The sequence below is a fragment of the Myripristis murdjan genome, chromosome 14 (genome assembly GCF_902150065.1).
Source record: "Myripristis murdjan chromosome 14, fMyrMur1.1, whole genome shotgun sequence".
Lineage (NCBI taxonomy): Eukaryota > Metazoa > Chordata > Actinopteri > Holocentriformes > Holocentridae > Myripristis > Myripristis murdjan.
This window is the reverse complement of record NC_043993.1, coordinates 27,419,912-27,443,889: the sequence shown is the minus strand read 5'-3', so window position 1 is coordinate 27,443,889 and position 23,978 is coordinate 27,419,912. Positions and strand designations below refer to the sequence as shown.

The 23,978-nt window shown below is 41.0% G+C and overlaps 4 protein-coding genes and 1 non-coding gene across 8 annotated transcripts; 3 read left to right on the top strand and 2 right to left on the bottom strand.

The window, feature by feature from the left end:
- Nucleotides 1-786: 786 nt before the first annotated feature.
- On the bottom strand, nucleotides 787-7,363 carry crtam (cytotoxic and regulatory T cell molecule). Of its 4 annotated transcripts, none has more exons than XM_030068707.1 (11): nucleotides 7,298-7,363; nucleotides 5,685-5,834; nucleotides 5,413-5,565; nucleotides 5,141-5,260; nucleotides 4,228-4,389; nucleotides 3,400-3,588; nucleotides 2,412-2,489; nucleotides 2,169-2,240; nucleotides 1,879-2,028; nucleotides 1,593-1,694; nucleotides 787-1,156 (listed from the first exon to the last, which is right to left on the bottom strand). In XM_030068707.1, the coding sequence occupies exons 1-11, from the start codon at nucleotides 7,341-7,343 to the stop codon at nucleotides 978-980; spliced, it is 1,401 nt and encodes a 466-aa protein (XP_029924567.1). In that variant the 5' UTR covers nucleotides 7,344-7,363; the 3' UTR covers nucleotides 787-977. The 4 variants fall into 4 exon arrangements, with proteins under 4 accessions (XP_029924567.1, XP_029924569.1, XP_029924568.1 ...); XM_030068709.1 differs by having other exon boundaries at nucleotides 1,593-1,679; XM_030068708.1 differs by having other exon boundaries at nucleotides 5,694-5,834.
- A 2,990-nt stretch (nucleotides 7,364-10,353) lies between these two features.
- Nucleotides 10,354-16,260, top strand: LOC115371368 (heat shock cognate 71 kDa protein). Its single transcript, XM_030068706.1, has 9 exons — nucleotides 10,354-10,462; nucleotides 11,937-12,148; nucleotides 12,378-12,583; nucleotides 12,666-12,818; nucleotides 12,906-13,461; nucleotides 14,149-14,351; nucleotides 14,562-14,760; nucleotides 14,855-15,087; nucleotides 15,865-16,260. Exons 2-9 carry the CDS (start codon nucleotides 11,944-11,946, stop codon nucleotides 16,060-16,062), a joined length of 1,953 nt encoding a protein of 650 aa, XP_029924566.1. The 5' UTR covers nucleotides 10,354-10,462; nucleotides 11,937-11,943; the 3' UTR covers nucleotides 16,063-16,260.
- Nucleotides 14,392-14,484, top strand: LOC115372116 (small nucleolar RNA SNORD14). Its single transcript, XR_003929426.1, has one exon. It is a non-coding gene; the product is annotated as a small nucleolar RNA SNORD14 (small nucleolar RNA).
- A 2,193-nt stretch (nucleotides 16,261-18,453) lies between the features above and the next one.
- h2ax1 (H2A.X variant histone family member 1) lies at nucleotides 18,454-19,379 on the bottom strand. Its single transcript, XM_030068711.1, has one exon. The coding sequence runs from the start codon at nucleotides 19,286-19,288 to the stop codon at nucleotides 18,902-18,904; it is 387 nt and encodes a 128-aa protein (XP_029924571.1). The 5' UTR covers nucleotides 19,289-19,379; the 3' UTR covers nucleotides 18,454-18,901.
- A 165-nt stretch (nucleotides 19,380-19,544) lies between these two features.
- On the top strand, nucleotides 19,545-20,467 carry hist2h2l (histone 2, H2, like). Its single transcript, XM_030068712.1, has one exon. It carries the CDS (start codon nucleotides 19,624-19,626, stop codon nucleotides 20,002-20,004), a length of 381 nt encoding a protein of 126 aa, XP_029924572.1. The 5' UTR covers nucleotides 19,545-19,623; the 3' UTR covers nucleotides 20,005-20,467.
- Nucleotides 20,468-23,978: the final 3,511 nt, after the last annotated feature.

The following is a 23,978-nucleotide window of genomic DNA, read 5'->3' as shown; positions in this document are numbered from 1 at the left end:
ACGAAATAACCGCGTTAACATTTTTCAATTTAAGTTATGAAGTCCTTCTCCAAAGAGACTTAAAATGAGCACGATGACAACCAGGAACCAACATGTGAGAGCAAAAGGCAGGGCCAAAAGGAGGAAACAAAATACAGCAAGAGCTAAGGAATAAGTGAGAGGGGATTTTCATGCAGAATGTAACCCTTGACCACATTATAAACCCATGTTGATTTTCAAAACATTGAATGTGTGTAATTTGACTAGTCTCAATTAATACCAGGCTACTTCACTTAATGACTTGGTAAAATTATGTAAGGTTAGTGTGCCAGTATTTTTCTGGTTTCATGTTGGGATGACATTTTAAATATCAGCTTAGGCTTCATATAAATATAGGCCTAAAATTGTTACCTTTGTGGTATGAAACTTAACATGAAAATATAGTATGATACAGGTGTCGATGTTTGTTTAAAACTATTGGTAAGCTGTATTTGTTTTAGGTGATTATTGGAGGCATTTGTCAAAATGGATACATATTGACTGACTTGAATGCTATTATAAAACTTTTCAAAGGGTTTTGGAATCATCTCAGTTAATGTGGCTACAATATAAATTTAGTAAACAGTCTTCGTCACACCAGCATTACAAAACCTACAGCAAAATAAAATAGTAACAGGTAAAGAGTTGGGAAGATTAAGATGCAAAGACACAGAGTGGGCTGTTATGGAGTTAGAGTCAATCATCAATAACCTTTTTCCTTGTTAAGTATCAATGACTCATGTTCAAAGTGTTTATGTGCTAGAAAAATATAATTTATTGGCATATGTAAACATATACAGTTTGCTACAGTACTTTACAGGCATAGTGCTACCACATCCTTTTCCATGTAAACATATACTCTGTTTAAAAAAATAAAAAACAGCTTAGTTTGTGAGTCCTAAACTGATGCATTGTATCACATTTCATATAGCTTATCATACACTATATTTAAAAGGCTGTTACAGTTCTGTCTCCTTGATGTGATTGCTGGCTGAAGCTTCTGTTTTTGGTGCCACATGAAGCGCAGAGGTCGGTTCTTTATTTTTCCTTTCAGCTGTTGTCATGGTTGTATTTGTCTCTGTGATTATCTCTGTTGGCTCCTCGATAACATACTTAGTGAAGCCGATGTTGAACAGCCCTGTGAAAGAGGACATTTTGCAACCAATGATAAAAATGCAGACATAATCAGTTTTTCTCTCTCTCACACACACACACACGCCCAGCCACACCCAGGCATGTTTCTGTGGTAAGAGGTTGGTGCCAGCAGGAAGTTGTCTCTGAATTGCATAAAGTTGAATTTATCAGGCCCACTTTGAAACCTGATTTGTTGAATAAATTCACTCAGAAATTGTGTGACACAGTTTGGTCAATTTGGATTTCCTAGTTTGATCGCATTTAATTTCAAGCCATCGGCTTCAATATCAATGTGCGCCTAACACATGCAAAGTTTTTGTTCATTTATTCATCACATCCATTGTTTTAAATGTATCGATTGAATATGAAAACGAAACAGTGTAATCTCAGCTGGCACTAATCTACTTCCATATTTTTCAGTCATGTGTTGTATCATGTACCTTTGCGCCTTTGTGCTTGGGAGAGTCTTTCCTCTTGGCTTGATTTGGATTTGCTGCTCTCCTCTGACGGAGCTGAGTCTTCATTCTCTGTAACAATAAAAACTATCATGATTTTTTTATACATTTCCGAAAAGCATCACATCAGACACATTCACCCAGCCTATACCGACAAATACATATAATGCAGACAGAAGTGGATTGGTATTTCTAGATAGAGATAAAAACAGAATCCAGAATAAAACAGAATAAGAATTCTTCTAAGGAAATGGAGATGCTGTTTGCTTACCTCGCTTCCACAGGATGTGTGCTCGCCTCAGTTTAATTGCAAAGAAAAGGACCACCACCAGAAGAGCAAAGATTAGGCATGTCACCAGGAAGACCAGTAATGATGAATTTCCTTCATTTCCTGCTCGCTTCTGTCTCTCATCAAAACCCTCTGGGAATGGAAGGAATACAGTCAGTTTCCGCAGTATGCCTCTTAGTATTATATAACTGCTCACATATGATTTCATTGTCACTTTCAGTCATATATTGAGACGGACAAAAAACCTGGGAGTGATGATATTGTGCATTTACCTCTGGTACTGTTTCCCTCTGTACTGTTATAGAAAATGTTCTCCTCTGTTATTTCGGAAACACGTGTCCAACCTGTGAACATTTATGGAAAAAGGACGAATCAGATAATTAGAAGAGGCTTCAAGTAAACTGCAGAACATGGTAACACTTAGTTCACTGTATTGTAGGTGCTAAAAGTCACCACTAGATGGCACTAGACAAGAACAATGAGTCCACAGTGGTTCTGCTGCACCTAAAGCATACCTGCTGTGCTGGTGACGTTACTGATGGTGTCATCCCTGCTTCTGTCTGAATCAGATGATACAGAGCTCTCTGAGGAATCTGGAAAGAATGAAGAACATTTCGATTAATGAACCTCATGAACAAATATATTGTTGAAATGCTGTGTGTGTAGTTAATGTCTTGTGCAAATCAAATAACACCTTTCTGTTCCTATGGGATGTGTTTTCTTACAATTATGAAATGAAAAAGGGAAGAAGATGTCTGTTATTTTGTGAGTATGTCATTTCAAGGATTTTTTTTGTATGCATGTGCATCATTTTTTTTTTTTTTTTTTTGAACGAACCTTGCAGGATTTACATACTTAAAAAGACAAAACAATAGGTTCGCTAGCTGCAACTGCAAAACTTTGATCAAAATTGCAAAACTGCACCACACCCATTTAAAACCTTACAATTCCAAACTCACAGTCTGTGAATACGCCAAACCACAGCCTGAGTGTGTACAGTTTCTGAACGAGACTATGACTAACCGAGTGAGCCAGTGAGCGAGGTTCACACAACCTCAACCTGTCAACTTCCGTTGCAGGAAACAGATCTACTGATATAAGAACTAATTGTGGTGGTTAAGCAGTGACTCTATGCTCACAGGGCTTTGTGACAGGTGAGATATTTCACTCTTATCAACCCCCAGTGTCTTATCTCAGGTTTCCTCAGGATGTATGTTCATACAGTGGAATCCTGATTGTGGATGTGGTAGACAGTACATCAACGTAGACTCATTTTAGTCACCTTTTAGGCTGACAAAATGTTCCAACTGCATAATGAATATAATGATGAGTTCTGTTTTTCCACTTTTAGTTTCAGAACACATTCACTCCCTCTAATAGGACATACAGGTTCCTTGCTGCCCTCCTTCTCCTCCTGACCTCATTACTGCATAATGTCACCTGGTGCATCGCAGTGTTTGTTGACACTCAAAGCCCCTGCACATTGAAAAGCATTTTACTCACTAGTTGTCCCTGGATGGTCTGGTTGAGTCATGGGTGAACTGGTCATCTGAGGGAACATGGTGGGCCCATTCAAGTCTGTGGTTGCTGGTGTCTCAGTTGTTGACTCTCTCTCGAACCAGTGGGTTGTTGTTGACCTTTGTGGTTGAGTCGTGGGTGAACTGGTGGAGGTCGTCCGGGGTGACTTTGTGCCTGTGATACAGAGGAGTTTGAGGTAAATTATAACTACAAAGAAAGTACCCGTCTGACACAGCTTCTGTAGATGTTGCCATTTTATCACAGGGTGTCTCATCACCATCAATGTCATGCTCTGAAATAGGACCATAGTGTGAAAACAATCACTTCCCCCATGAATGACTCAAACAGCCAGACATGTTTATCTGCAAGTTCATAAAAGGTTAGGACCTTTTATGAACTTGCAGATAAACATCTGGTTTTAAAATCAGAATACAAGAACTCAGACCGTTTACAACACACAGGGAGAGGAAATCATGTGGTGATGTTTGTTTGGTCAAATTTCGCCGCGTAATGCCACGGCCAGTGTGTCATGGAGCAACAGAAACCCATGAAAAAAATCCCCGCTGATGGACAGTGCTTTCCATGTTAGGTGACGCCACAACTACGCTTTCTTTGTTCCTCAAATCTCACCATTTTTTTACAGAAGTGCTTTAGTACCAAACAAACAGGAGGTTTTGGTCAAGACTGAATTCTCATGTCTTATCAAATTAATATTTGACGTAGATTTTATGCATCTCCAAAATTATCCATTTCACCATTGCTCAAATCTGAGCAGATATCAGTGCATTCGCAGATTTGATGAATTCTACTTACCAGGTCGTCCAATGTCGACAAAGTCCATCAGTGGTTCGGAGTGCAGAGCTGGATGGCGAACAAGGCATTTCACTCTGACTTTGTCCCTCACTGATTGAACATGAAGTTTATCCACAGAGACATATTTGCTTATGTTGTCTTCAGTGATGATATGGGGTTGAGCTGTGGAATGGGAAAAGTAAAATGAATATCTGCTGTTATCCACCTCTGAGAAATTCACAATTTTTTTTTGCCCTTCCAGGTTTGTATGTAGGCTAAAGTCAGCTTAAATCAAGATGACTGAATTTGGATATTACATATCCTGGTCTCCTGGCTGAAAGCTCCTCTAACATATTCAAACACTGTAAACACTACTTTAATGGGTGGAGCAGGTATCAGGGATTTGATTCTCACTATTTGCACATGTGGTAGTGTAAGATGCTTTAAATAAAAATGTAAATCAAAGGGCATATGTAATGCAACAGATGTAACTTTCTTGTCTCTTATGTTTTCTATGCTTGTGGAGCAGTATTTAGAGATCAAGCAGACATCAGTGTGCACATTATTTTTCATGTAGAGGAACACGTATATAGAGGCGTGCAGAGTCTGAGGTGGGACATCAAGAGAGCGGCTGCTGCTCATAAAGGTGTGCGGTTTGAACAGTCTGCTGAGCTGCAGGTGGGCGCTTGTTAGAAAAAGTGCAGACCACCTTCCCTAACAGGAGCGTGGGAGGGGGATTTAAAATTTGTCAAATTGATGGGAATCGCAGGGCTGCAGTTTGAGTTGGGGTGGTTATTCAAATATCATTTGTGGGTATCGGCTCATTTAGATGCATTTTTTTTTTTGGTTCTAGTTAGCACATATTGTATGAAACTAACAAGTACAAGACATTTTGAGTTGGCACATTTACACTAAAAGTTTTTACACAACTTACCAGCAGTTTCAATCACATGACCGATTTGCCAGAAGATTTTGGGAGCATAGTGGTTCGCCGCTGCAGTGCATTTGATGACCTTCCTCCCACCATGCCTTGCTACTGCAATTTTTGGATAGCCTTTAAAAGTAAAAAAGAAGACCAGAGCCCATATAAATAAAATGCAACGTTTAATACCGATGCAGCGAGGTTAATCAGTTCATTTAAAATCAGTTAATTTCAGTTCAGGTCTATTCAATAAAAACAGCTGTCAATTAAACAACTATACTCACCTAATACTGTCACCTCCACTGTCTTCTCTGTCACAGTGTGGTTGTAGTGAAGGCACGTGTAGTTGCCTCCATCTTTGAAGGTGATGTCAGACACACTGACGGTGAATTCTGTCTTGGACAGCTTGTCTATGCTGTATCGCCTGTCCTTCAAAGCTGGACAATAGTGAGACGGGGGAAAAAGAGGGTTAGTCTCTCTCACCATGCTAAAAGCTGGTTCATTAACGTGGGATGCTGTTCAATTCAGGCGTAACAGAGTCAAATACAACACGAACCATCTTCACCTTTGTTGTGATTGAAGAACATGACATATCCCTTTGGGTTCTTCCACTCCACGTGGCTCTGGTGAGCGTTTGTGATGGGGCACCTCAGGGTGAGCGTCTTGCCCTCCATCACAGTGACTCGCTGCCACACAGCAAGCGATGCTGCAAAGACAAATGGCAGCGATTTACAGCACTGAATTTGACTAAGCCAAGAATAGATACAGAGACTTCCTTCACAAATCATTCTCAAGAATGCGACATTAATGTCACCCTTCACTTTTCGACATTATCTTTCACTGGAGGTAGCTGCTGTTATAATGGAATGAGTGGTCATGCTGGAATATAAAAAAGTCAAGGTAAATATAATCACAGATGGAAAGAGACAGGTAGTATTTCAAAACCCGGAGGTGTCCGAAGTCAAACCTCCAGCTTTCACAATTTGACTCATCTTTTCCTGAGTGTGCTGCTGGCCGGAGGCTTGATGTGTACGGAGGAGGTGTGAGAAAGACAGAGGAAGAAAAGAGCAGCTAGAAAAATCAGCCCACTGTCACACATCTACCACCTCTCTGTTTTTCTGACAGGAAGTCATGTGGTCAGTCCTCTTGGTGGTGAAAGAGAAAGTTAAAGGGGGATGGGTAGGGGCTGCTGTCAGTGTGCGTTTATTTGTGGGTTGCACACAGGGGTACTTTGGGTGCTTTTTCTTTCCAGTGGGGTGAGAATGACAAGGTGTTTGGAAAACACAGATGTGGGGGCATATTGACGCAGGCCGCAATGACGGTGGGCTTCAAAGATAATACAAGGTTACCAAGAGTTGAAATTTTTCACATGCAGGGGTCGTGCATTGGATATTACTGTACTAGTATTTTCTGTGTGTTCTGGCAAACTGTATGAATATGATTCAGAATAAACTAACTTTTCAGAATTTATGATTCAGGTACAGGTCATTTTATATAAACATACATTTTAGCCTGGTTGTTCCAAACTTAAACTTGGGGCTTACGGACATTTCTATTTTGTGAGCAAGTTTCTTTCTGTTTCTTAAGCAGGAGAGACGAGATATTTTTCTAATTTTTTTTGGAAAATGTAAAATATTTTAGCTGAAGAGAATAGCTGCCAAATATCACTCATGTATAGAAGGCAAAAAAGTGAAAAAGAAGAACAAATTCAGATTTTTGGTCTAAAAACGAAGCAATCAGCACAGGTAGTTATCTCCCATGGCTACATCAAGCATTTCAACACACACCACATTTAATTTCTGAATAAACATTTGAGCTCATTACTTAAGTCATTTATGAGTATTTTATTTTATTTGATATGATCACCTTGGTTAGTATTTTCTTCCAGATTTGCCCTATAAAGCATCCTCATTCAAGGTTTCTCACATTCTCATACAAATTACAAGACCAGGACCTTTGCCTACTGTTGTAATTTAATAATTTACCATCAAACTCAGCATTATTATCATTTTCCAAGACCAGATTCTGTTCATCAACTCATCTCAGCATCATCTGTTTCTTTGCTCTACATATAAAATAGAATTACTGCCCAAACACATCTATTTTTCATGATTCAGATTTCAGTTTGTCAGAACAGCAACAACAAAAAAGTTTAAGTGAAGTACTCACCGTCGATGAGAAACATGAAAAGGATCAGCTGCAGCTTCAGTTCCATCTTTGTCACTCAGTAGCAACCGCATACGACTCTCAGCAGCATTTCCTCGCCGCTTTCTTTTGTACGGCAGTGAGGGACCTTCCGTGACATCACAGCCCTGTGGTTTCCACTGACTTTTTGTGTCACGTGATAAATAAAAAGTAGAAGCTTAACATATTAAGCACAAGGCCCAAACCCAGTGGGTTTTTTGTTTGTTTGATTCATGGTTTTTACCCTTGTTTCACAGAATACTCATTTATGGTAGTAAATGTGAAGTGCCTGAACTCTGAATCCACCTGATCATCGCAGTTCCTTACAGAAACTATGAGGACAATATAAAGTAAACGGTGAGACTTGACAAATTATGGGAATTTCCTATGCTGGATAGAATACATGTTTTTAAAAATTACTATGTTATGCCAAAAAAAAAAAAAGAAATATTGTGATCTTTACATGGTGGAAAAGCAGCAGAAGCAGAATTTGGACCATCATTGGACAGTGACACCCTCTCTTCACACAGAAAAATAAAGGTGCGAACTGGAACCTGACGGGTTCTTGAATGGGTCTTCAGAGTGATGTCATGGAAGAACCTTTTCTGGTTCTTTCAAAAACCATTATGTGGCCCAAAGGTGCCTCAATAAGACATTAAAAAGAAAAAATAAAAATAAAAAAAACAAAAAAAACAAAAAAACAATTCTTTGAGGAACCTGCAGTTGGTATTCGAATAGGAAGGAAGAGAAAAGGTACATGGAAATAGCAGTTAATTCTCATTTCTGAAGCCCAAAATAAATGAGGTAAACTGGTAAACTGGAACTGAAAATAGTTTGCCAGAGCAGTGGTATAGGAGAGCCAGTTCTGATTCAGATTCCTAAAAGAACCTTTCAGACCGCGGTTCTTTAAAAAACTCTTTCCATATAAGATGAAAAAATATTTGAGCGCCCAGAAATGTTTCTTCCAAAAACTTTAAAATAGCTCTTGGTGGAGCCAGTTGGTTCCATAAATAACCTCTTTTTTAAATAAGGAACCATCCACTAAATGGAGTTCTGAAGTAACGGTTGGTTACGGTTCTCTATTGAGTCTTTTACATAACCATTTTAGGATCATTATCTTTCTGTGTGTACTGGAGCACAGAATCAGAATAAGTCCTTTGCTTTACATCTACCCATGATGGTGTGCAACATGAGTGACAGTAAAGTTAACCAGTTACAGAAAAGAGCATCACACATCAATGTAAAGGCATCAGTTTGTGTGTTGTATTCTGAAAAATGCTGAAAAACATGCTTATCACTTTTACATGCTGCTATGTACAATAGGCCATGGATTTTTATAAATCTTTCGAGTCATGGACACACACACCAAGAATGCTTCTCTCAGTTCATTAGTAGAAAAACACTGGTCTCCCTTCACAAAAGCAGTATCCATTGACTCAATTCTACTTTTAGTCAAGAGAAGAGTGAAACTTGTTGCCAGACACAACGTAACTTCATACAGGAACTGATAACTGTTCACCAGAACAATCAAAAACAACCCACATAGCTATCAAACACATTTTGTGTAAGGCCTGCCGTTTTTCACATGAAATCTGTTCCTTTAATGTTGGATATTTTATTTTTCCAACCTGTGGAATTGCATCACTTTCACCATGGGAAATAACAGGAAGCTCTAATGAAACTCACCTTTGACCTCTCTGCCCGAGGCCTGAGATTTGACAAGACCTACTTGCAAAATGTTTGGAGTGACAGTGTAACAGTAGAGTGTTATGTAGAAAATCTTGTGGCCTAACTGTGCCAAAACTGTGATATCCTCGCAGCGACTAATTGGCAGGCTCACAGGCTTATACACTTCTCTTATGGGAAATTCTTTCTCAAAATCAATTAAGTCGGCACTGATAATCTCTGTTAGTTTGACTCCATAACCACTGCCATGTCCTGAATGTGTATCGGCTTACACAGAGAGCTAGTGTGGCAGCCCAAACGCTTCTCAGTTTAATCCATTAGCTAATTGTTTTGTCCTGACACATAGTGAATAAGTAGTAGTTTAACCTGCAGAGATAATGATTGCAGGGAGGTGGTTTGCTTGGATCACAGAATAAAATCCTGATAATAATAAGCATCATTTTCATATAAAAATAAAAATGACACTTTTGCTTCTGTCACCAGTCGATAACATATGTGTGATTCCTCATGAGCCTTTAAATTTGATGTTTTCAAACCTGCATTGACGGCGTTCCTCTAATGCACAGGAACTGGTGCATTTTATGTTTATGATAATATCAATAGCTTGTTTGGAATGAATGTGAGGAGGTAGAGGAAATGTAGGAACCCACCCAGTGCACACTGAGTGCAAAACACCAGAGCAATGATGTCAGCAAAATCAAAATCAATACTCTTACAGTAACCTAATCATGCACTGAAATTTGCTTTAATATTTTCCGGTTACATACACTGAAACGATCAATTTAATGCCCGAGGAAACTGCAGTATTAATAAGATGCATCAAAATTGTGTCTGGTTTATCATCCATCAGAACGAAATTTACTGCGAGGTATTAAATTATGATGTCTAATGCAGTGCTGTTGCTTCAGGCTAAATGGGAATGTGATGGAGATTAAACCGACCCACACTAGACAGGATTAGAAATTCATAATATCACAAAATGTATGTACATTATGTGAAACCTGGGTAAACGTATATTTAAAACAAGATTAAATGTGTTCCGTAATGGTATTTTGGTCACCCTCCAGTATCCCAGTCTCCTGTTTCTCATGAACCCCTGTTTTACATCGTGGAAAGCCCTAGAAGCTTCTCCAGCTATTCCTGTCTCTAATCTCGCTTTATTCTCAGGGAATTTATCACTCGACAACCAGCTGTACTCTTTTAAACCAATCAGAGGACGACGGGTTCACGTTTTTTTTTTTTTTTCCTTTTCGTTTTCGTTGTATAGGGCCACATGTGAGTTAAAATCTGATCTCAGGTCGTTTTGGCGATGAGAGAATGTGCTGGAAGCGCAGTGCCGTTCTCGGAGCTGATTGGCTACCAGACAACAGGAAGGGTCTACATGAGTTGAGCGGCCGGCATCTTCTGTCCTCATTCATCTGCTGGAGGAGACACTGAGCAGCTGTAGCCTGCGCCATCACCCAGGTAGGACGATAATGTGAATCTATAAATAAGTTTATGCATACTATTTTTAATCATAGAGAACATGCACAAGTACAGGTTATTTCTCGAAGCTGCCAAATGATAATCCTACCCTTACAAACCCTGTAACATGTACTTACCATACTATGGAATTCAAGTGTGTCTGTGGCAGCCTACTCATCGATAAGTTTATAATGACCTTATCATAAACCTACTTTGTTTTTCCTACAGTGACATCACATTTTTCCCAATAGTATTAGGGCCTGCAGTTCTTGCAGGATGTTACTGTTTTGCTGCGCATATGTGTATAGCAGCAATACATTTACTGTCACAAATAACTGTAACAATCGATTACAGTAAATGACAGGAATACTTCACAGCTCGCTTTCATGCTCGTTTTGGGCATTTTCTCTCGTCTACTTGGTCTTTATTGGACACCAATTGTAAAACTGTTAAAATATAATGACAAAAAGTAGCCTTCAGTCTGTAAAGGTTTGTAATTATAAACTACAGTGACATTATGATATTAATACCCGGGTACAGGGTGCCTGCTCTTACCGATGCAGTGCAACTTTGCGCATAGATGCGGGGCGAGCTGAGCACTGCAGCAGGGCAACTTTGCCCTTCAGAGAGCCGGTGGGGGGAGGTGTGAGCGCCTGGCTCCCCCAGATGGCCACGGATCAGCTTTGGCTGGGCGCTTACAGCGTGATGCTGCAAAATGTGCAGTGGCGTCGGGACACGGTGTCCTGCACGCTGCTCAGCCTTTTGCATTTGCTTCGTATTAGTGCACAACATAAATAGTACTCTTGTGTGATATTTTGCACTCAGTTTGTAGAAACGATCGTCGAATGATCGATTTGTGCTGATAATGGGCTTTTTCTATTAGTTGCTGATCGCCACACCAGTGCCACTCTCTCACTCAGATCTGCAGTAGCATCTCCTCCAGTTAGTCGGTGCTGAGTGTTTTTTTCAGCCGCCTAAGATGGCTGCCTTTCTTTTGGCATCTAATCCATGGCAGTCAGGCACTATCCTATTACAGTTCAGCCTTTACCTGGACGGTAGCAGCACCCGTCTGGACAACATGCAAGCTCATTGGTGCTCAAAAAGTGCCTTCACACTTATGAAAAGCATATTGCAAACACTATTGCAGAACATTTTTACAATATAAAATAAATATTCCACCAGGGAACATTTATTATTATTATTGTTGTTGTTGTTGTTGTTGTTGTTATTATTGTTATTGTTATTATTATTGTTGTTGTTGTTGTTGTTGTTGTTGTTTGAATTTAGAGAATCAGATAACCTTGTTTGACTTGTGATATTATGTAGTCAAAGATGTAGAATGAATTAGCAAATTTTAATGTACAATTTGATTTAATATAAAAAGATATGGGCAAAAACCCCACAGCTATACATCACACTTATCCTGGAGGGTATTATTGCCCCCTGCTGGACTAATATTAATCTTACTTTGCAGACAAATCATGTCCAAAGGAACAGCAGTTGGCATCGATCTTGGGACCACCTACTCCTGTGTTGGTGTGTTCCAGCATGGCAAAGTTGAAATCATTGCCAATGACCAGGGCAACAGGACCACACCCAGCTATGTGGCCTTCACTGATTCTGAGCGTCTCATTGGAGATGCAGCAAAGAATCAGGTTGCCATGAACCCCACCAACACAGTCTTTGGTAAGGTTACAGGAGGGCAATATGATATGTGTCATGAAAGATTGATTTAACACAGTGATCCTGTGATGTCAGTCCCAGATCACTGGGTAAATAAATTATGTATTTGCATGGATCCATGTGATGTACAAAACCACATGTTTTATTTAGAAGTATCTGAACAAAGAGAGAACGACAACCACAAGCCATCTCATTCATTTATTAATTCATTTTTTTACACTGGGGATTATAGATGCCAAGCGTTTGATTGGCAGACGATATGAAGACCCTGTCGTGCAGTCAGACATGAAGCACTGGCCATTCAATATAATCAGTGACAGTGGACGCCCCAAAGTGGAGGTTGAGTACAAAGGTGAAACCAAAAGTTTCTATCCAGAGGAGATCTCATCTATGGTGCTGGTTAAAATGAAGGAGATTGCTGAAGCTTACCTTGGAAAGGTATGTTTAAAAAATAATGACATAATTAGCCTATACCTATACCTGCACAATGAACTAACACCGCTGCTCTTCATTTTTATAGTCGGTGTCGAATGCTGTTATCACAGTCCCCGCATACTTCAACGATTCTCAGCGTCAAGCAACCAAAGATGCTGGAACCATCTCTGGTCTAAATGTATTGAGAATTATTAATGAACCCACTGCTGCAGCAATTGCATATGGTTTGGACAAGAAGGTGAGATTTGGCTCGGTAGCATGTGTGTCATTGTTTTTATTTGCCATGACCCATACAGCTATGCTGAAATCTTCTCTTGTGTTTCAGGTTGGGTCTGAAAGGAACGTCCTCATCTTCGATCTCGGTGGTGGCACCTTTGATGTGTCCATCTTGACCATTGAGGATGGTATTTTTGAGGTCAAGTCCACAGCTGGAGACACTCATCTTGGTGGAGAAGATTTTGACAACCGCATGGTCAACCACTTCATTGGTGAGTTCAAACGCAAGTACAAGAAGGACATCAGCGACAACAAGAGAGCTGTCCGTCGTCTGCGTACCGCTTGTGAGAGGGCAAAGCGCACCCTGTCCTCCAGCACCCAGGCCAGCATTGAGATTGACTCTCTGTACGAGGGAGTTGACTTCTACACCTCCATCACCAGGGCTCGCTTTGAGGAGCTCAATGCCGACCTCTTCCGTGGCACCTTGGACCCCGTTGAGAAATCACTCCGTGATGCTAAAATGGACAAGTCTCAGGTGCATGACATCGTCTTGGTCGGTGGCTCCACCCGTATTCCCAAGATCCAGAAGCTGCTGCAGGACTTCTTCAATGGCAAGGAGCTCAACAAAAGCATCAATCCTGATGAAGCTGTGGCCTATGGAGCTGGTAAGTATCTGGCCTCATCTCCAAACATATCTAGATGTCCTTATCACTTGTCTTCAGATATTATTTCCTGTTATTTCCAGTTTCCACCACAGAAAACAACTCTTGAACAGATGAGTAAGTAAGTAAGTAAGTAACATTTATTTGTATAGCACTTTTCGCAGAGAAAAGCTCACAAAGTGCTTTCCAAGATTAAAAGGAAAAACAACAAACATGATTGCATTCAAACAACAAATATGAATGCATACAAACATGAACATAAATAAAATAACACAATAACAGCAAGTTGGGTGTCAGGTCAAAAGGAACGCCTGCCTAAACAAGTACGTTTTAAGGTGCTTTTTAAAACTGACAACAGATGCTGCAGCTCTCAGGGTCTGGGGGAGAGCGTTCCACAGTTTAGGCGCAGCTGACTCAAAGGCTCGATCTCCGCGAGTTCTGAGTCTAGTGCGGGGAACTGTCAACAGGTTGAGGTCGGCAGACCTGAGTGTCCTGCCAGGAGTATAAACGTGGAGTTCAGACAAATATTCAGGGGCCTGACCATGCAGAGTTCGAAAAGTTAAGACCAGAACTTTAAACTGGATCCTATAGCGCACTGGAAGCCAGTGTAAAGATACTAGAAAGATAATATCTAAAAAGGTTCCATTCTGTGCTCTCTCAAAGTCTAACCATTTCCTCATTATTATATAGCTGTCCAGGCTGCCATCCTGTCTGGTGACAAGTCTGAGAACGTCCAGGACCTGCTCCTTCTGGACGTCACCCCTCTGTCCCTGGGTATTGAGACAGCTGGAGGTGTCATGACTGTCCTGATCAAACGTAACACCACCATCCCCACCAAGCAGACCCAGACCTTCACCACCTACTCTGACAACCAGCCTGGTGTGCTCATCCAGGTAAGAACATCACTTCATTCATGTATATGCTCCAGGTATTTCGCTGTGATGATGCTTTTTCCTGCCATTCGTAGTTTCCACCAGAGGTCACAAGACCAAAGATGGCACAAACCTTCCTTGGATGTCTGAGCGAATTAACTTATAACTTATGACCATTAGCCACCCGTTGTGAATTCTTACTGTGTTGCTAACATTGCATACATCCCACAGGTCTATGAGGGTGAGCGTGCCATGACCAAGGACAACAACCTGCTGGGCAAGTTTGAACTGACTGGCATCCCTCCTGCCCCTCGTGGTGTTCCTCAGATTGAGGTAACATTTGATATTGATGCCAACGGTATCATGAATGTGTCAGCTGTTGACAAGAGCACCGGCAAGGAGAACAAGATCACCATCACAAACGACAAAGGTAAACAAAAAGGGGAAATGAATAGTCAAAATCAAACTGCTGTTTTCTGCTTACTAAGGATGGTGGCTTGATAACCTTACATGTTTTATGACAGGTCGCCTCAGTAAGGAGGACATTGAGCGCATGGTCCAAGAGGCTGAGAAATACAAGGCTGAGGATGATGTCCAGCGTGACAAGGTGGCTTCTAAGAACTCTCTGGAGTCCTATGCCTTCAACATGAAGTCCACTGTGGAGGATGAGAAGCTGGCTGGGAAAATCAGTGAGGAGGACAAACAAAAGATCTTGGACAAGTGTAATGAGATCATTAGCTGGCTGGACAAAAATCAAGTAAGAACAGGTGGAATCCTTGTGGACTGATTCTGTAAAAGTTACATCTTTCAAGAGACACCATGACATGAATATCATTTTAATTCCTTACCTAGTACTTGTGCTCTGTTGTTAAAAACAGCTGTATTGAGACATAATAACACCCATTAGCTTTCTTTAAATCAAAGTGGGCAACATCTCACTTGTGGTTGAAGATGTCTTACATGTAGCAGCTAGATATCAAATAATGTTACTCAACAGTAACATTACTCAATGATGGCAGAAATATGTACTGTGTCCCTTGAAATTACTGGTTCAGTTGGGCTACTAAAATCAGTAAGTAGACAAACTTGAAAAAAATAACAATGCTTATAAACGCTACTGTAATCAAGCTGTGAAGGTCAGAATGTCCATTCCTGTTTGCTGATCTAGGAGAGAAAACAAGCAGAAAATACTGATTTCCATAAAAACTTGTGTTAAAAACTACAAAAATCCAGTGATACATAGTGGCATAATAGCTCATTCCTAGTGTAACATTTAAGCTGAAACGTTTAATATGGCTCAGTAACAAATCTGCCCAACAGACTTGTGTAAAAGATGATTTGGGAATTCAGAAGAACTTAAAAAGCAGCACGACTACACATTCACTAAGCCCCTGTGTGATGATAAAAGCCACTGATATGTTTCCTTGAAGTCTAAAGAAGATTATATAAACAGTAGTGTTTCTGAGAAATAATAATAATCCTAGCAAGGGCAGATTTTCATAGATATGAAAATGTATTTCCTTTCTTTTTCTAGACTGCAGAGAAGGATGAATATGAACATCAGCAGCAGGAGCTGGAGAAGGTGTGCAACCCCATCATCACCAAACTGTACCAGAGCGCTGGCGGCATGCCGGGTGGGATGCCTGGTGGAATGCCAGGTGGCTTCCCTGGAGCAGGTGGCGCTCCCACTGGCGGCGGATCTTCTGGACCAACTATTGAGGAAGTTGATTAAACAAAAATGTCTTCCACTCCCTCATGTCACTGACAAAACATTAAGCATGACTCCAGAGACCTAATCTGTAAGCCAAGGCTGGTCATTGGCTCATGATAAACAAGTGATAGTTGCTGTTTGAATATTTGAAGATCTTGAAGCAAACATTGCCTGTACATTTCCACGACTCCACATAAATAAATTATGACTATACCATGACGATTGATGGGTGTTAATTATTTTCAACATCAGAGGCCGCTGTGAGGTCATGTGGCTGACATGTAGTTATGCAGTGGATTGGCATTCCTTGTCAGCATACTTGCATTAGCAAGGGAAGATGTGATAACTTGTTGAGGATTAGGAAACGGAAATGAGAAAAGTGGCTTCAAGGGTGGTTTCCCACATTCTTAACACTGTCCATGACCCCTTTGAGATGGAAATTACTAAGAACTAGGAAAATAAGGCTGCAGTTTCAGATCCCTTTTAGGTTCATTTGAATGTTGTAGTTTTACCATTGAGTCTACATAGCAAGTCATTTACTTTAAGTAATATAACGTAAAAGATGTGTTCACTACATAATGTTCATTACAATTACCCTTTGTTGGCTCCTCATACTGAAACCAGGTGGCAATTTTGTTCCTCCCACTTTAACTCTCTCATAGCTGGCTTCACAATTTGTGTTTTACAACCCAGAATTGGTCCTGTAGCTATGGTACTGGGCTGTGTTTGGAGCACAGGCCCATACTTATCTTTTTTCATGATGTAACAGTGTCTTGTAATCCTCTGTGGGATGGGCTACTGTGGCATGACATAATAATAATAAAAATCATTCATTCATTCACTGTATTTTTCACCATGTGTTTCTTGTTAATATATTCCTCCATAAATCAAGCTGATATCAAAATGAAATTAGTACAAAAAATGAAAACTAGGATGAATGCTATGTTTGAACAAACCTGGAGGAGGTGTGTTATATGAAAAAGCAGTAAGATTCCCATCAACGAAGAGGATACACTACAACCTAGGCTCAAAGACAATGATTCTATTATACAAATATCTGTCCCTCAGTTCGTGTCCTTGTTCAAGATCCCAAATCCCTCCCAGCTACAGGGACACATTTCTCCAGCTGCCACAATTTGACCTCTGTGGAGGGGAGCAGTCAGAGGTCAGTCAAGCACCACATTCTGATTATTCATTATTGTGCAATGATTTGCAGTTGTTCACAGCCTTTTACGTTCACCAAAATCTTGATATTTTGTTTTCATGTGCTGCTCCATTTGGCTGTGGCTTCAGTTTGCTTTGAGGAACTCTGAGGCCTAACAGAGTACATAACTGACTACACTGGAATGAAACAGACTATCAAAACAAAACAGAATCTAGTCTAAATAGTCAGTGAAGAAAGTGACTATAGCAATCAAAGTAACCAGGGCTCTGCCTTCACTGACTTAAAATATAAGAATGTGTCCTCTCTAATAATGTTAATACTGTTATGCGATGCTGACATGGTTTTATAGTCTTGGAGAAGTTCAGCAACCACGTCATGCATGGTTTGTTTCTGTATTAAAAGACATACTGACACCAGCATAAATAAATAAATAAAGCTGTTTGATGAATGACTGGGAGAAATGTGGCCAGCTGCAGCGTGTTACAATTTAAGCAAAATCACCAAACATAAAGAAACAGTTTCAACAATGTTGCTTTTGCTTTACTGTTGCAACAAATGCTGCATTGTCAAGATAGGTCGACATTTCTATTACATGTGTGGTTGCCCCCGTGCCTCCCATTCTTACCATGTGCAACAAAACCATATGCCAGTTTCATTTGGATTGCTCTCATGCCAAAAAACACCTGAGCACCATATAAAAACATAAAATATCCTTTATGGTGTGTTCAGCCTAACTGAGTGAAATGCCCATTTGAGATCAGGGTATAATTAAGCATCTTATTACCATCTAGCATCTCCATACTGAAATACACCACTGCATCACAGATGAGGATATATGGCATGCATACATCATAAACAGAAACTACGCACAAAGCTGCACCCATTTGACATAATACTTTCTTATCTTCCCATGATTTGCATTAGTATCTCATAGCCTTTACTATATATGCTACTACAAATGTATTACATGGTACTTAATGTTGTGGGTGTGCAGATGAATGTCATTATGGTGACTATAATAATTTGTAGGTCTGAGGGTTAATTGAAAATCGATCGAGAAACCTTCCTACGTCTGTGCCAAACTGAATCGTGGTTAAATGTCATTTGGTAGCAGAAATAGAGAAATATAAACTATACTCATACTGCAATCTATTCATGCGCGTCAGTCCCTTTTGTGTTTTGACAAAGACCTACAGCAAAGTTCCCGGATGTCAACAACCAAAATAAAGACTGCAGATCTTACCAAGTGTGTTTGCCCTGTACCAGTACAGAACATTTATTGAAACATGACATTACACAAATTGAGCACGTTTTGTAGCAGCACTACGAAATGAAAAGGAAAAAAAGACCCCCTTCCCTCCCTCCCCTCCACCAGAATTGGTCCATAACATGTATTGAATTTTTTTTTTTTTCTTCTCGGCCTTCGCCATCCCCAGGCTTCACAAACGCGCCTCCATTTTCCAGATTCTGGTATAACAACAGTGGTGAGTGAACAGTCTAATAATTGTCCCGATAATTTGAAACTGAGTGTTTTTCGCTGTAGAAACAGCAACACCAAGCACTGTCCCGTATTTTAAAAGGTTGCTTATCCAAAAAAAAAAAAAAAAAAGAAGAAAGATATCGATATGAAAAAGTAGCTGGCTCCGGTTCGAGCCCTTCTCGTTGTGACTGTATCCAGGGCTGGAGGGGAGTCTCTTACTTGCTCTTGGCCGGTTTCTCCGTCTTCTTGGGCAGGAGGACGGCCTGGATGTTGGGCAGCACCCCTCCCTGGGCGATGGTCACTCCGCCTAGCAGCTTGTTGAGCTCCTCGTCGTTACGGACGGCCAGCTGGAGGTGCCGGGGGATAATCCTGGTCTTCTTGTTGTCCCTGGCGGCATTGCCAGCCAGCTCAAGGATTTCAGCGGTCAGATACTCCAGCACGGCTGCCAGGTACACCGGAGCCCCGGCACCCACCCGCTCCGCATAGTTGCCCTTGCGCAGTAGCCTGTGCACACGGCCCACCGGGAACTGGAGCCCGGCCCGGGACGAACGGGACTTGGCTTTTGCTCGGGCTTTGCCTCCGGTTTTCCCTCTGCCAGACATGGTCGTAAAAAATAAGGATATAAATCAAGCAATATTGAGAATATGGCGGATGATCGGACTCTGGTCTTTACGTCATGTAGCAGAGTAATGGGATATAAACCTCGAAGGCTTCTCCGATTGGTGGAACTGGACAGATATGCGCAAACCAATGGAGCTGGTGAAGGGGCTGCGCTTTGGTGATCCGCGGTCCAATCATAGAGTAGGAATGGCACAGCACAATTTGTATACCCACATTATAAATATAGGACTGCTCATTCATAAAGGTATCTGATTTAGTCTGGATTTTGCTTCTCCTGTGACGTTTCGTTGAAGCCGAAAAGAGGGAGAAAAAAAAAATGCCTGAGCCCGCAAAATCCGCGCCTGCTCCCAAAAAGGGCTCCAAAAAGGCCGTGACCAAAACCCAGAAGAAGGGCGACAAAAAGCGTCGCAAGACCAGAAAGGAGAGCTACGCCATCTATGTGTACAAAGTGTTGAAGCAGGTCCACCCCGACACGGGGATCTCCTCCAAGGCCATGGGCATCATGAACTCGTTTGTCAATGACATTTTCGAGCGCATCGCTGGAGAAGCGTCTCGTCTGGCTCATTATAATAAGAGATCCACCATCACCTCCAGGGAGATTCAGACCGCCGTCCGCCTGCTGCTGCCGGGAGAGCTGGCCAAACATGCCGTGTCCGAAGGCACCAAGGCAGTGACCAAGTACACCAGCTCCAAATAATGCTGGGGAGAGAGGACTAAAGCCACCAAGTCATCTCCTAGACCATCATAATAACCACTTTCCTGTAGCCGGTGTTGATTTCCTTTGCCAAGACCGCATTCGTCTTTTGCATCGCTGCCGGCTTATCCGAGACTGAATGCTGTTTGCCCAGGCCTTACGGATGAATGGAGCACTGTGTTTAATTTTGTGAGTGAGATTCCTGGTTGCCAGTGTCTTACCCTTCGTTTTTAACTCACGTCGTTTCTGAGCCGTGGGGGAATGTTTTAACTAATCGAATAAATTCACCTAGATGTCGTGGAGGTTCTTGAAATTGTAAACGTCGCCTCTTTGCTTTGCAGCCTTTTTATTCTGTGTAATCATTAGCCAGTGAATGTATACAACTTATTACCTGACAAATACATATCATGGAATGGCATATTGAGTTGAAACAATCATACAAGTGATTAAAACTGACTTAACGCTAGCCCTGAGTGTTGTTTTGAATTATTTTCTCTCTACAATGAGTCACCTGTGTTGAGGCTGCACGAATCCTCACAATGCAAGACATTTCTTGGAAAGTAAAATCATTTGTCATTTTGCGATTTAAACAAATGTAAAGGATAGTGAAAATGTTAACTCATGTAGCTCAACACAATATAAACCTGTGTATATCAATCTAATGCTAACAGTTGCTCATTGTTTTCATCCAGTTCATGTAAGGGACAGAATACAGGCCTATTTAGTGAAGGTATGCCTTTAAACTCTGATGGCTGACCACAAATGTTCATTTTTAGGGTTGCATGCTTCAAGATGGGGTAGGATGTGTAATGACTACCACTAATCTGTGTCATTGTGAGCAAATTAGCCCTTAGCATCTGGGCCAGCACTGAAATTGCTTTCATTTGAAGGGAATGTCAGGCTGGTTGTGAGGAAACAGTGAATGGAGACACAGAAGTTGTTTTGGCTTTTAAAAGTATCTGTGTCCCAGACAGTTAAAATTTAGACAGACTTGGTGAACGGTTAATACAGGACGGCCTTCAGGTGTGCCAAATGTTGAAGGCACTTAACCTTGCAATCTAAGGGTGCACTGAGCAGTGCCATTTTTGTATTCAAGTTACTTAGTTTGTGCAAAAAGTAAAATGGGAGGAGAAAAGATTAGTGTGTCAAGAAAGGGTTGAATCACTCTTTGTGCATCTGTACAGAAACTAGTGATGTTACTCTGCTTGACCTGAGCATAAAAATCTGGTTTTACTTCAGTAACACCTGCAAGCGGGGTGGAGTTTCACACACTGCACATGGTAAAAGAAAGGAAACTTGATGCTTTGGCAGTGGCGGGCATCATGCTCATCTCTTCAAGCGACCAACATGTAACGTTGGTGGTGTAGATTATGAGCTTTCTTGCACCAGAAGCCACTGTTCAAACTTGCCTGCAAAATGTGGTACGAGTTTTCTTGTTAATCTGGGTGTAAAGGAGACTGGAACCGTGGAGTGTGCTGGTCAGGGTCAAGAGTATTCCCATTGAGGATTCAGATGGAGGAACATTGCTTAGTTGAACACATGGCTTGTGGTGAGGTCTCATTTGACACACACAGAACTCATAACTTTACGCAAATATTTAACTGAACTGAAACAGGATTAAGCTATTTGTTTACTTCCGGCATGTGGGTAAATTTGCCTTTCAAACAGGGAGGATGGTTTTGTTCCAGTATTGAAAGTTCTTGAGGCAAAGCAGGCGGGTTTTTCCAAGGGCTCGTCATGGCTCCATGAAGCACCCAGGCTCTATGTTGAGGCAGTGGTTTTCAAACTGGGGTTAGGGGTCCTTGAGAGGGTCACGGGGGTGGGGGGGGTTCCTTAGCAAAGTGAGACCTAATGTAATTTCACTACAGTTTATTCATTAGAATTCATGAACTTATGTATGAATGTTTATTGTAGCTTTATATTTTAATCTTACCACTTTGAATCTATTCGGCAATTTGCAAGTATGACCTTAACAATTTAATACTTGACGCAAATAAAAATACCTTTAATATAAGGGTCAATGGGTAAAATCTCTTCAAATGAAGATCAGTGGTTTAATGCGAGTCAATCAGGAGGGTCTGGAAAAATCCCTGTAGTTAAGATGCCACACATTAAAGGGCCTACCAGTAATTCTACATGTTTAGCAAATATCTACAAAATGTATAAACTTCATGCTTCTGCTAATTTTTAAAGTAAGCAGTTATATTTTAGAACTCTGATACCATTTTCCTACTTTTTTGAGCCATTTCTTTAAATTCATTCCAATCCAACACAAATACGAATTCACAGAGACTTAAGACTTTCTATACAGTTAGTTTTCCTAAAAGCAGCAGCACTGTTTTGTTTTGGTGAACTGAAATTGGGTGGAGTGAAATGGTCCCTCTGCCAGAAAATAGTTCCCAAGGAAAAGATAATTAGCTGTGCTTTATGCAGCTAATTATCAGTTCTGTGGTTTATGAATGGTGATGATTTTGTCAGCCACAGAAGCAGAGCATTACAAGGCAAGTGTTTCAACCAAAAATTCAAATGTGAAAATCCAGGGCTATTGAGTATATGTTGTGAAATCTTTAGTAACCCCACATGATTTGCAAAATGGTTTGTTGCAATGTAAAGTGTGGCCACCTCATGACTTCTTGTCCAGTTTCAAAGAGCGGTTTTGGAGGTCTTTTACCCTTGAAGGTGCCCAGAAGGAAAATAACACTGCTTCTGGAGATGTGGTACCATTTCAGTCAACTTCTGCAGCACACCACATAAACCAAGCATCATGGTCTTGAGGAGCAGGGTCACCTACTGGAGCGAAACCCTCCTGCAGCAACAAGATGAAGCACATGTTAAGTCTGTATGAGCACCAACAGCATACTGATGTGTCTTTGAGCAAGACCTCGCTCCGTACAAGAGAAGGTGATATCATGTAATAAGTGATATCATGATTTCCAATCCAGTCATCTGGATGTCATCCCGGCTGCAATCTTGGAATACCTGCCAGCATCTCTGATGACTGGTCATCTAAGCTGATGTTATGTAAGCTCCTGCTTGGTGAACAAAGTCCCACAACCAGCACTGAGGGCGTCTCAGTAACGACAGGTAAGGTGTACATACTAGGATGACTATGATCATTGTGCCACTGTAATATTTCCAAGGCTACGTTCACATAGCCTGTAGAAAGCCAATCAAATGTGACACAGATCTGATTTTTTATGCCAGTATGAACAGAAAAAAACACACTTTCAGTTTTGATTGGGGCATTTCATACAAATCAAGCCTCGTCTCACAGAAATATGTGAAATGAGCACCACAGTTCGAGTCGAGACGAGTGTGTTTGTGTTCCCATGGTAACGTTAGCTTTCTAACATCAACCACGACCTCTCGTCAGCCTTAGCCAAGCAGTTTTGGTGTTTATTGGTGGTGGCAACTAATTTTAACCCGTGGTGGTGTCACGCTCAGCTCAGAATTCATTTTCTCCATGTGAGCAGCCTCATATCACTGTTAAGGCATCATTATTCAGTGATAGTCAGAGGTAGACAAAGCAAAATATGGAGGATTACAGCAACAACGACAGGGAAAAAGTTGCAGATCTAACAGATTTATGAGAAGTAACTTAATTCAAAGCCCTTCTCAGATCCGAGAGGGAAAAAATCAGAACTGGGTCACTTTCAGCCGCAGTGTGAACGTAGCCTAAGTACAGGCAGTCCACGTCGTCACATGGAGTAAAACACAACGTGAAACTCTGTGGTCTACAAGCCAAAAAACATTAATTCAACTATTCTTTTAGAAAAAAAAAAATAGACAAAGCTATGAAGTCACGCTTGGCCACATTTTCATATAAAAATACACTGAGCAGCTGAGAATGCAAACAGTCTGGGGCTACAGCAAAGAAGAAAAGGCGCTTTAGATTCACTCTGTTTGACCAAATAAATTTCCAAATCGATGTCACTGGCAGGAAATCTCCTCAGAGCACAGGAAGCAATCAAAACTTT